Source organism: Sphaerodactylus townsendi, linkage group LG01 (assembly GCF_021028975.2).
Source record: "Sphaerodactylus townsendi isolate TG3544 linkage group LG01, MPM_Stown_v2.3, whole genome shotgun sequence".
In the NCBI taxonomy this organism is placed as follows: domain Eukaryota; kingdom Metazoa; phylum Chordata; class Lepidosauria; order Squamata; family Sphaerodactylidae; genus Sphaerodactylus; species Sphaerodactylus townsendi.
In genome coordinates, this window is record NC_059425.1 from 117,311,607 (window position 1) to 117,325,155 (window position 13,549).

At 40.1% G+C, this 13,549-nt stretch overlaps 1 protein-coding gene across 1 annotated transcript in view; it reads right to left on the bottom strand.

Moving 5' to 3' along the window:
• Positions 1-958: 958 nt before the first annotated feature.
• SLC35F1 (solute carrier family 35 member F1) overlaps positions 959-13,549 on the bottom strand; it is a 253,553-nt gene continuing 240,962 nt past the window's right edge. Inside the window, exon 8 of the mRNA XM_048492293.1 lies at positions 959-6,459. Within this exon, the coding sequence (XP_048348250.1) occupies positions 6,235-6,459 (225 nt within the window). The 3' untranslated portion in view covers positions 959-6,234. The remainder of the gene's footprint in view (positions 6,460-13,549) is intronic.

The window sequence follows — 13,549 nt, forward strand, 5'->3', positions numbered from 1 at the left end:
TTTCTTAATAATAAAATCTTTGAGAACTCAGCAGTTTTTAAGTATCTGGAAAAAAGAACCCAGGATTTATAAGACAAGCGTGGTCCCCACAGGCCTGGTCTTGTAACACAGTTGTACATTTAGTGGCCCTTTAAACATTTTCTTGACCTTCTAGGTACTTAATTCTAGTTTTGTAGGGTTAAGTTTGTTCCCGGTTTTGTTTGTGCACCACAGTCATAATCACAGCATGCGAAAACTAGTTTAGTTGTTCATAATTGAGATAGCAGGCTCACTGAATGACTTTAAGTACATATTTGATCAGTCCTCTGTATACGAGTGAATTTCACTCTTCATTGATACCAATTGCTGTTTTTTCTTCAGCAGAAGTGGATACATGTTGGACGTAAGGAAAAGGAATTTGTTGCAAAAGAGAGTTAATGATTTGGCAAAATCATTCAGTTTTCTTTATATGCACAGTTCACTTGTTAAGCAGAACAAAAAGAATTGTAGCCCTGTACTCTACTGGCAGACCAAACGACAATTTCCAAGCGCATCTGTTACTCTATGTAGAACTCAACATTATTGCTGGAGAAGCAAATTAATGCAGTTGCATAAAAGGCTTTCTTCCAACTCAGCCTAGCTTGAAAAATGGTCTCGTACATTGATTCAGTTGATCCAGCTGCTTAGATATATGCAGACATTGAGACTAGAGTACTGTAATGTACTGTATGTTAGTCTCTCCTCAAAATCAATTCAGAAACTTCAACTGGTGCAGAATGTCACAGATTGGCTATTATTGGGAGTTAGATGGACCATGCATATCACTCCTATTTTATAGCCACTCCACTCGCTGCCCATCAGTTACTGGGCTCAATTTAAAGTATCACCTTTCCAGTAACGAAGGGAGGGGAAATTGTGCACGGGACATGAACTGCCCTCCCGTCCCCAACACGCCCCACCCTGCCCCTGCTCCCACCACATGACTGCAATGGTGGCACCTGAGGTGAGCTGCCCCAGATGTCCCCATGGTAGCTCCACCTCTGCACCTATCACACACAAAGCTCTGGACCTTCATACCTGTCTCCTTCTATGCTCCTTCATAATATCTCCTTCTATGCTCCACCATGACAGCTTCACTCATCTGAGCAAGGCTTTCTGAAGGTCAACAGGCCAAGTCAACAGTTGCTTGTACGCATGCCTTCTCTGTTATGGTCCCCACCTTCTGAAATGGCCTGCCTGAGGAGGTCAGGAAGGCTTCCACACTCTGGGCCTTCCACAAACTATGCAAAACTGAACTATTCGAGAGTGCTTTTCTCCTTGCAGGCACTAGGGTAGTATTGTTACACAGGGTTTCATAAAGTTCCTTGGATAAATTATTGGGGCCAATGGTGTCCACTACTGAATATAGTTTGCTTTGTGTTGGATCATTGGTCCCTTCCGCACATGCAAAATAATGCACTTTCAATGCACTATGCAGCTGGATTTTATTGTGAGAAATAGCGAAATCCACTTTCAAACAATTGCAAAAGTAGACTGAATGTGAATGATTCTGCATGTACGGAAGGGGCCATTGTGTAATTTTTGCAACATTTAATGTGTGACATATGCTTTGCTTTAGTTCTGTTTTTTAAGCTCTGGTTGGATCTACAACTCAAATTCCATTTCATTGTGTACTGAATATCCCAACCTGTTGATTTGATTAACTCTCTGTAATTCACCTTGAGTCCCAGTGAAAAAGGTAAGCTATAACTAATGTAAATAACAAGTTGAAAAATAAAGTGTGAGAGCCACGCATGGCTCAGGAAGTACAACTGCTGGGCCTATTGCACCATGAATCCCATCAGCTCTATCCAGATGAGGCAAATGGCAACTTGATTACCACCCTATCTCATGTTAATGCGATGGTACACAGGTTGTTGTGGGTTTTCCGGGCTGTGCGGCCATGGTCTGGTAGATCTTGTTCCTAATGTTTCACCTGCATCTGTGGCTGACATCTTCAGAGGTGTATCACAGAGAGAAGTCAGACTTTCTACAGCCTTAGTACAAAGCCAGGTTATGGGATTGAAAAAAGGCTATTTCTTTCTTAGCACATTTCTTTCTTCTCATAGCAGTAATGCTTCTAGCAATCCTTCCCTACTCCAACAGAAAATGCCAATATATTCTACGAGACAAATTGTTTTCAAAATAATGCATTTTCACATGTATAAAATGAAGCAGTTTATGTTGCAAACTGCTAAGAAAATGTTTAATGATATTTTGACACTCCCAAGCGATCCAATTTCTTATCCCCCCCCTTAATTTGAGGTAGGTAAAATAGCATTTTCCAACAGACAGCTCTGTATTTATTATGAAGTTATTTGACTCTTGTAACGGAATCTCTTAAAATGCCTTCCTATCACTGAGGCACAGCTTCCTTTCGACAACAGTGTTCTCTAGAGACATCAATGACTCTCTTTGTTTTTGACTGTGCTTCTGTGTTGACATGGAATTCACAATATGCCAGGCACATTTGCATCATCTTTGGCCTCATGAGAAAAGGAAGGAGATTATACCGGCTTTGCGTACAATGTTGCAAACATCTGTGGATGAGTATTTGTGTTATATTTCACGAATATGTACTTGGCTGATGTCCAACAAACAATTAGGGGTACTACTGCCCATACATATGAATTGGTTCAAATATGCCTAAATCTCTGCAATATTTGGAGCTATAACTGTTATGAATAAAGCATGAGCCCCAAAATCATGATAGAAAAATATTCCCCATGCTGTGGAGCCTCCAGTCACAAAACCAGCCAGATGACTCAGCCATCAAGGAAGCGGTGTCTGTGTGTGAATGTGGAGATGGATCACTGGAATGTGCAGAATTTTGAGGCAACCAGTCTGGATGATGTCACAAGCAATCAGATCAGTGTATGTTCATATCTTGGGTGCTACCCACTGATGCAGGACTCAAGTTGGTTGGTCCAGGAAACTTAGATTATCTTGCCATCTCTGAGGCAACTGGAAAGGAGAGGGTTAAAAGCTGACTACTGTGTATGTGTATATGTGTGTGTGTGACATAAACACACACACAGAGACATCTAGAAGCTTTTATCAGTATGCATAAACCCATTTCCTCCACCCAAGTGGGGAAAGAGATACCAATGTCAGGTAAGTGTTCTAAATTTAGATTAAGAAGCTATCTGTTTTCTTAGAGACTGTAAGGCTAAGCCAACTGTGTAGCCTGCACAACTACACTCAAGGTGTGTTGATTTCTCAGTAGTGAATAAAGTTTTTGTCTGTTAAAGAAATTAAGATGGCGTTAGTCTTAATATTACCAGTTTTGCCTGGTTTGGTGTTCCCCTGTTACTAAGAGGGTGTTTGAGGAGAACAGATAAATGGGGAGTGGGTATCCAACGTGTCCAAGAGGACAGGGGTGAGTGGTGAAGGAAGCACAGTAGGAAGGTTGGGTTACCTTTGCAAACCCCACTAAGTCTCTGGAAAAAGTTGGCTCTCTTGGCTGCTGCGGATATTCTGAAAGGAGCTGAACTCTGAGGGGCTGGGAGGGAATTTTTCCTATGCCATCCTGTGAGTGACAGTAGCACTGGTATTAGTGGTAGCCATGCCATTTACTCCAGAAATATAACTTCTGGATTTCCATATGCCTTGCAGTATGGCTACTAACAGTAATCACACTGCTAAAGAAAAAGGAATGGGCCCTGAAAGAAAATGTAATTTCTCTTGCAAGGGTAAATACGTTTGGAAACTTACAGTCTGGAAGAAGCGAAGGAAAGGGTCTTCCCTTCTCCTTTGCTCTATTCAGATCACAACATTCTGAGACCAACTTATTAAAATGCAACTTTGCTATAAACCTGCATTCATATAACAAAAATATCCTTTGCCCAAAAGTTCCACTCATAGGTCTGAACTAGACAATACCTACGACACAAGCTGTGGTGGCACAATTCCCTGATCCAACTGCATTCTTTTTGAAGACAGATGTGATGTGACATCAGGGCTTGATTTGACTAAGGAGTGCGACATGAAGGTGGGGGCTTCAGTCTTCCCTCCAGCACCATTTTCACATGTATAAATAGCCCTACGAGGCCATATTTGCCCACTGTGGAACTCAATGTGCATTGCAACCCAATTTGTCTGACATGTAATGTACTGTGCAGCCCACAGAGGGACAATCTGATATTTAACTTGGTGTGCAGGCAAGAATATGATGTGTGGAAGCCTGCAAATCTAAGCATAATTAATTTAAAATTAGACTGAAATCTTACTTTCAAACAAATGTGTTCAGAACGGAGGTATAACACATTCACGTTGTATGACTTTCCTGCCAAGTATTTATGGAGCTTATCTTTAAAGCTCACCATGACTACATAAGAGATTTTCAATGCATTCTTACAGAAAGCAAATCCAGTGTGCAGTTGTTAAATTGACTTTGTTGGCTGAACAATATAATTGTGACCCAACAAAAGCAGCAGATGTCCATCAACAGATGTTATGTTTGAATTCAAACACTGAAAATTAGACCAAAACTAATCCCTAGTACTACAGTAAGAACCAAGGCTCACATTGTAGTCGCAAAACAGATTGGCATAACTGTGGCAAATCTCCTAACCCTTTCTAGGTTTATCGTTCAGGATCATTCATCTTGTGAATTCTGAGCCAAGTTTTATTCTGGTTGGCAAACACCAGAGTCATGTAAGAAGGTAGGGAAACTTGTTATGTTATGGTCAAGGTTCACATGATGGTGCTAAAGGTTTTGTGCCCCGGGGTGAATATGGCATGTGGTGATTATCACATGAAATCCATCTTTATTAGGTAACATAAGGAAGCAAATATAGTGATTAAAAACCCATGAAATAATAAATACTTAGAAGAAGGCTTATCAAATAGCTTAGCATGTCTCCATCTAGAAATCTGAAGTGAGCAACAGGGTCTAATGTACATGATAGCCATACTGAGCTGTTAACTTTTCCTGGACCATCTGAATCAGGTCTATATCAGACTGGGAGATAGATGTGGGCACTGCCAGGCCAGCTGTTCTTGGTTGTCTTGTATACACAAAGTCTATAAAACAAGTGTGTCATTCTATCTCTCCTTAATAATAAGACCCACAATAAATAATTGAAAATAGAAAACGCACTTCTGTTTAGTCCACACTGAGTATTTAAAAAGAGTAAGAAACCTGTTTTGTATTTGCAAGGTTAAGACACTGAAGTGGAAATGTCATTTCCCTATCACAGAATGGAGAACTACACTCACTAGTAACACCATTGTAAAATGTAAAAAGGCCAGACTCTGACTACTTCATAATTGCAAATATTTTTAAAGGGCTAATTTTTTTTTGTTTCCAGCCTATTCCTAGAATAGAGATGAATACTGGCAGTTGTCCACCCTCTGGCTTCTCAGAACATTCTATCCCTTAGAAGGCAGGCAATCAGGTAGCTAGCCCAGCCAAATAAGCAAGCTGGCTCTGGCATCTAGGCACTGTTGCTGACCAGCTCTTTTCTGTGGGAAACTTACAGTTTTGAACAACAATCAATGTACACGAGGACCAAACTATACAAACAGAATTTCATGAAACACTCTGTTGTTGCTCGAAAAGTATCCTACAGGAGAGGCTGATTGTTATGGAAGCTTGCATTCTGAACATCCCTGCACAAACTATTTTGATTGGTTTACTGGAGGTTCTCCTTCATTGGCATTGCAAGTATCCTAAGCCGATGATTTTCAAACTCTTTGTTCTCAGAAACCCTTCCCTTATCAACTTGTCTAATGAGAAACCACAATACATTCGTATGCATGGAACATCAGCATGCTGGTAAGAATTTTGTGGTATGTTCAGCTCACAGAGGGCATGGGCATGTAAGGCTTCAGTTTGCCCTAACTGAACTGATTCTGCCCTCTAAATGTACCCATTATGAACATCTTGAGTGAAGCGTAATAGTAGGCAAGCTATTCTTCAGGAAAGTTTGCCCACCATTACTGAATTTCCTCAGTGAGGACACCCTGATAAATTTCTGAGGAATCCCAGCATTCCCCCAGAAGAGTCTGAAAACCACTGACTTTTTAAAAGTTCAGAGAGTCACTGATCTTTGCCTTGCATACTTAGAAACAATTTAGTTCATATTTTGACAAGCCTTCCCTATTTGCTACCTTGCAGCCCACCTGGGTCACTGCATCCGATAAATACCTTTCTCTATGAACAACAGAGATAATGGAGATACAAACTCCACCAATAGTGGAAAGGGCCTGAGCTTAGGCAACTCGGACATGAGGTTCTTCTTCCATTTCCTGGCCAAGGCTGGTGTATGTTACTGAAGGTTCCAGCTGCCCAGTGGGTGGCAAGTCTACAACAGGTCCTGATGGATTTCGGAACTGCTTGTACACTCTTGGATCCTGGGCAACATATGTGGACGTAGACGAATACAGCACCAGCCCCACAAGGATGGTAAAGAATGACAGAAGATAAAGTCCTGAAAACTGAACAGAAACAAGGATAAGGTTAGCAAAAACAGGGTCAGTTGATCAATACAACAGGAAAGATACTGTGAAAACAGTAAGTAATAATTATTCCTTTATTAACCATCTCCAGTGAAAACAAAAGTTATGCAATTAATGCCTTTTTCTAGTTAAGTCAAAATGTATGTGTTTGTGTCTGTTTCCATCCTTCATGCAAAACAAATACCAGAGATCTAGATAAATATAATTGATGGGGTGTACTTTGTGTATCTGGAAAATCTACCCACTCTATGCAAATGGAATATATCCTTGAGGTTCATTAGTAAAAAATGGGGTATGAATGGAAAATTTACTGCGATGCAAACAGATGACAGAAAATACACATCCAATACAACAAAAAAATAATACTTCATTGGTCAGACCTCACCTAGAGTACTGTGTTCAGTTCGGGCCACCACAATTTAAGAAGGATATTGACAAGCTGGAATATGTCCAGAGGACGGCAACCAAAATGGTAGAAGGTCTGGAATCCATGCCCTACGAAGAGAGGCTTAAGGAGCTGGTGATGTTTAGTCTGGAGAAGCGAAGGTTAAGGGGGGACATGATAGCTATGTTTAAATATTTGAAGGGATGCCATGTCAAAGAGGGACAAGCTTGTTTTCTGCTGCCTCAGAGACTAGGACACGGAGTAATGGATTCAAGGTGCAGGAAAAGAGATTTCACCTAAACATTAGGAAGAACTTTCTGACAGTCAGGGCTGTTTGACAGTGGAATTCATTGCTTCAGAAAGTGGTGGAGTCTCTTTCTTTGGAGGTTTTTAAACAGAGGCTGGATGAACTTAGGAGTACTTTGATTGTGTGTTCCTGCATTGCAGGGGGTTGGACTTAATGGCCCTTGTGGTCTCTTCCAACTCTATGATTCTATGATTCTAATATGGAAAAGTTCAATTTCTGGAAATTCTGGAATAGAGCCTTCCTCCGCCTTAAGTAGCTCTCTTGTAGGACAAGCTATTTAAGATGGTGGCAGGCTTTAAATTTTGCTCAGTGTGCAGGGGTGGAATCAACCCATCTTTTTATGGTTCAGTCAGCTAACAAACTATGGAGGCAAACTATATAAATAAAATAAATAAAAGCAAGGAGAAATCAGCCGTAACTTCCCTTGGATTAGTCTACTAAAATGAACATAACAGGTTTCAGGATAGGTTTCAACTATATTACCTATATCTAAATTTAGTTTTAGTTCCAATAATCAATTTTAGTTCCAATGAATTCAAGGATTGTATTCTATTGTATTCTGGATTGAGCTACAGAAGCTGAGTGGATGAAAGCATATGACATGGGCCATTGATAAAGCAGTTACCTATGTAAACATTCCATGTACATCTTTTAATGCACTTACCATATGAAATGGCCCATTTACATATGATATTATGATACAGGCCTAAAAAGCAATCCATGTCATATGCATACTAGAATGTATGCTATTTCTATAACCAGTTCTCCTCCCACTCTTTTTACTTAATGTATTGTAGAATGGTCATCTTAGCTTATAAGCACTGATTGAAAGAATAAATAAATGTTTACTAATACTTTATTCCATGGGAGCAAATCAACAGAGAACTGACCATCAAGACAGTAAGCAGGAGAGCCAGATGAGAGGAAATTACAAAACAGGAAGGAGGACTATTTTGTTAGATTGCTATAGTGCAGTAGTGGCGAACATCTGGAGTGCCAAAGGTTCGCCACCACAGCTATAGTATTTACAGGTCCTTTAGTAGTGTCTATATTCATACAAACAGAGATCAAGGGGATCTGTATGTGCTGTCCATAGTGGCAGCATACTCTATAGAAAATCAATGCTAAAGTGGTTATGAGTTTTCTTTTTAAGTAATCTTGTTGGTGCCGGAACTGATAATACAGAACATCTATAAAGTCTTTCTTTCCTATTTACTAACTTTTTAAGTATTCTATAGTGGTTTATTTTATCAACTGTCAGTTGTCTGTGGACACAACTATTTAATAGAGTGCCAGATGCCTACAGTAATCGATTCTGTTTTGCTATATTTAAGGCCAGAGGACCTCAAAAGTAAGGTTACCTTAATAGATTCAGTTTTACAATGGGTGCATACAGTACGATGGCCAGAGAATTCTGCTCTTTATCTTCCCCATACAAATGCAGCACATTCTCTGACAAAAAGAGGCAAATCATTTGCAGCTTCAGCTCATTAATTTCAACAAGAGTAATGCACGGATATTGTTTTGCATCAGAGTCTTCTACAGCCACTTAATTTCTTATGATTTTCATTCCAAACTTACCCTGTTTGAGGTGAATACATTCCAGCTTGCTGTTTGTTGCAAGTCTCTTCTTTTGTAGTTACAACATTAGAACACCTGTTTTTATTTTTAAAAAAGCAATTATGTAGAACTCCCAGTCCCCAAAGTGTGTTAGGACATCCATCACATTCTCAGATCACTTTGGGGTGCAGCTGTGGTTCAGTGATAGAGCATGTACTTTGCATGTAGAGAGCCAATTGACCACTATGACAGGCAATCTTCCATCCCCGGGGCTGCAGGCATTCACAACAGCAGTAGGAGCAAAGGTGCGAGAGGACCAACATAAAACCATTGAGATTTGGCAAATTCCTAGAGTACTGCATAATGTTGCAGCATTGTGTTATGATGGTATTAATGAATATATTTTCTTTCAGCTCTGTTTCAGATTTTTACAATCTAAATTCTATAGCATTATTTATTGGATGTCCTATCCTGCTGATTATACTGGCTTAGTCTGTGTAATCCACCTTGAATCTCAGTGAGAAAGATGGACTATAAATAATGTACATAAATAAATATATACCACTTGTGTTTCTGCATAAATCCAGTTTCTGTTCTCTGCAACGTCACTGCCCTGCCAGTGAACTAGACCTTTTTTCTACCAAGGGACAAGAAAAACAAAACTGCAGCTCTTTCATCTATTACCTATTGATATTCAAAAGTAAAGCTCATGATTATTGACAATCGTATTTGATATCACACAACAGAGTTTATTCTTATCAATCACATAAAAGGGACGTAGGGTATGTGTGCTTCTGTAAACACACACACACACTATCAGAAAAAGCTACACTGCAGACATTGGACATGCCAACAACAGTATTGTTCTTGTGCAGATGTAATTTTGTACTTGAAATAATCAATCATATGCAGTTAATTAAAATCCTGTCTTATAAGCAGCCAGAATTGTCTGGTTTTTTTACTCAGCCAATCTGCATCCTAAATAGTTCCTAATATTAATGATTTGATTATAAGAACATGAAAAATTGCTCCTAGGTCTAAAATACCATGTCAAAGGCATATGAATCAAGGTTTAAGGGCTGATAAGTTTACAGAAAGATGGGCTCTGTTTATAATATCACGGAATGATAAGGTTAACAATGGTTTCTCTTCTTTTGTGTTTTTAAAACTTTATAATGAGATTTCCCTTTTTTTCTTTTGTTTAACAATAACTTGAAATAAAATAATTGAAAAAGAAATTCCACAGCATAGTACCATAAATTAGAGTCCCTCCATCTTCCCAAGGCTAGTTTTGGTCCTTTGAGACATCTGAGCAGCTACAATAAAAGGCAACTGACACTTCTAGATAAAACACACATACACCAGGTCCAGTGGTAGGATTCAAATAATTTAACAACCGGTTCTGAAAGGACTCAGTGGTGGGATTACAACCAGTTCTCTGAACTAGAAAAAATTAACTACCGGTTCTACCGAACAGGTGCGAATAGGCTGAATCCCACCACTGACCAGGTCCCTTTTGTAGGCTTGCTGTGACTTCAGAATAATTCTGGCTAGCCCTTTGCAAAAGGTAGAAAAACACAAAGGGCCTAAAAGATTGAAAAATTACATTGCTGATTCTGTCTAAGTATTTTTTTAAATGACTGGGATAAATTTCTTTAAATCCAGCAGGAGGGAATGTATGTTGCTCAAGAGGGTCATCTGGCTATACTCACTGCCCACTGTACCCAATACAATATCTGCTGTTATTTTAATATTCTGATCAGTTAATATTCATAAAGTGGTGGCATCAGATAGAGTGAGCTATTCAGGACACAAGCATGCCATATTACTTTTTAGTATTCAAGCAGCAGGTTATTTATACAGTACATTTTGAATAAATTATCTTTTAATTCACTGGTGATGTATAGTAAATTAAAATGAAAGGAAGCATTGATCACATACAAAGCAGTTATGGAAAACTATGAGCTGTACTTTATTGATACAGAGGTATCTCCAGTTTCTTCTCTAATATTACCCAAGAAATTCTGTCAATGTCTTCTTAAGAAGAATATTATTTACCAGCTCCTACCCTCCTCTAAGGTCTGTGGCTTCTTACTCTGTCATTTAAAGAACATCCTGGCAGAGTACAGTACAGTAAACCTTTATTAGGCATAAATATCCTGGCAGAGTCTTAAGCTGCTGCCTCTGTTTCGCGCTCTCTTTCTTACACACACACACACACACACAAATCAAAAAGATGACAACAGACTCAGAGATGGGGGAATTCACACAATTCCCCTAGCTTATAAACTTATCATCTTCAAGGCTAAATGTGATGCTAGGAAATCTGATCGATTCTTTCCCAGAGCCGTCTGGTATTTAATTGATTGAAAGCTTTACATTTGCAACTGTGTCTGCGCAAATTAAACACATATGCACACACAGGCCAATTTCATGGTCCAGCTGAATAGTAAAGAAGATCAACTCAGTTATCTCAAAGTTGTCAATTTGGAAAACATCAAACAAACATAAAACCAACAGATCAGAGGACCTCTGCTCAATGGGGGGGGGGGTCTGGGGGAGTGGAGTTTGGGGTTATCTTTGTATGTGGTTTTTATTATTTCTTTTAATTGTCATAGTTTATGTTTTATTGCGATCTTTTATTGTTTTGTAATCTTTTATTATGTAAACCACATAGACTTAGTATAAGGCTATTTTTAGTATAACTAAAAAGGCTATTTTTAGTATAACACTTAGTATAACTATTTTTAAACAAAGAAACACGCCTCAGTACACATGCACTTTACCTAGGGTTTCCAATTCCAAGCTGGAAAATTCCTGGAGATTTGGGGGAAGACCCTGGGAAGGGTGGAGTCTGAGAAATGAAGGGAGTTCAGTGGGAATGTGATACCATAGAGTCCAGCCTCCAAAATTGCTATTTTCTCCAGGGAAACTGCTGTCTGTAATTTGGAGATCAGTTACAATAGCACAAGAATTCCAGCTGCCACCAGGACCCTAGCCCTCATGCAGAGGCTGGCCCGGTGTGCACTCTGGCTTTTTCGCCCCCCCCCTCCCACTCCCACTCCCTTTAGAAAACCGAGCAGGCTGGAGAACAGGCCTTCCTGTTCTGGTGGGAACTACATTTACCAGGGCCTCCTGGGAAATGTAGTTCTTACCAGAACAGGAAGGCCTGTTCTGCAGCCTGCTTGGTTCCCTAAAGTAAGTGTGGGGGGGCATAGGGGGGCCGCTGTGGGGGGAATCACGCCCTGGGAGAGACTCTGGAAAATGTAGTTCCCACCAGAACAGGAAGGCCTGTTCTCCAGCCTGCTTGGTTTTCTAAAGTAAGTGTGTGTGGGGGCGCTGCGGGGGGGGGGGTAAAAGGGGGAGGGGATGGGAGGATTTTGCACCCCCCACATGATCCAAATTCGTGCGCCTGATGCATCGCACACACCCTCGTCCCCTGGGAGCTTTGCCACTGCCCTCATGTTAATTTATGAGTGGAACAGCAGTGTGGCATAAGCAGAGAGTGCTAATCAAGTCCTCTCATGCCACGGAAATTCACTGGGTAACATTGGATCAGTCACACTCTGTTAATCTAACGTCACAGGTGTGTTATGAGGCAAAAACAGAAGAGAATGGTGTGGAGCTGCTTTGGGTCTCCATTGGAGAGAGTACAAATGAATTAAAATAAATACTCCCCTTTCCATGTCTGGGTGTTATCTTTTTTCCCCTAGGTTACTGAGCACATGAGTGGGAGGGACAGGCATCATTACAGCTAGGCAGTGCAGGTTCCATTTCAGATTTCCAGATTCTGGTGCTGTGGAATCTGCAATCCCGAACTGCCTTTTTAGGCTGCCTGATTAAAGTGGCAATAGTCCTCTGGGCTAGGCTGAGAGGCTACCGGAAACAAGCCTGAGGGCAGTCAAACCACAGATTATCATGCAGTCATAGCCTATGTAAAATTAGTCCAACTGGCACTTTCCCAGTCTGCTTAGAAAGGAGCAGCTGTCAGCAGCAAAGGAGGAAAGGAATCTCCAAACCATTCCTGCACACTGACTTTACTTTTATCTTGAAAGCCATTTCATGTCATTTCACTTCCCTTGAAGGTTCCAGACCTATGCAGGAGAGGTTAGCAGCTGAGTCTACTTTGCAGTGGAATGCCTGTATTACACTCAGTGGTCTTGTAATGTTTAGTTTGATCCTGTTCAGAAGAGACTGAGGCTCAATTCTGATGCCAGACTGGGTAAACAACTGGCAGACATTCAGTTCAATCAATTGAAAATAGTGTCATGCACAACACTTGTTACTCCTTTACTTAAGTTTTAAAAGGTGCCGTTTCCCCTAACTCTGCATATTATATCCCAGTCTTAAATAACAGATGCTTCTCCACACTGGTCAATCAGAGATTAAACAGTATATGTTATATTTCCAATATGGAATATAATTTATTGTGATTGTGTTCTGGTTAATGACATAACACAATGTGACCAGGCCGATGCTGATGCAGAATGCACTCAGAATGCACGGCTTTGCTAATGGAAAAATGTGAGATAAACTGCTTATATAATCAAGCGGAAATGCAATTTTCTTAGAATAACTAAAATTCAGCATATGGCTCACAAATGAAAAGCATAAGAACATATGAAGCCTGAATTAATATTCATACGGAGAAAAACGGCTATTAAATCCCTCTGATGGAAACTGTATATTAGTGAGAAAGACAGCCAGCGGGCACTCTGAAGAGGCAAAATGTGAATTCGCATTGCAGTATGGGAATGAAGCTTCCCAAGATTAACAGGGAACAGAAACATGATTATCCTTAATTTGGCCTTGTTTAT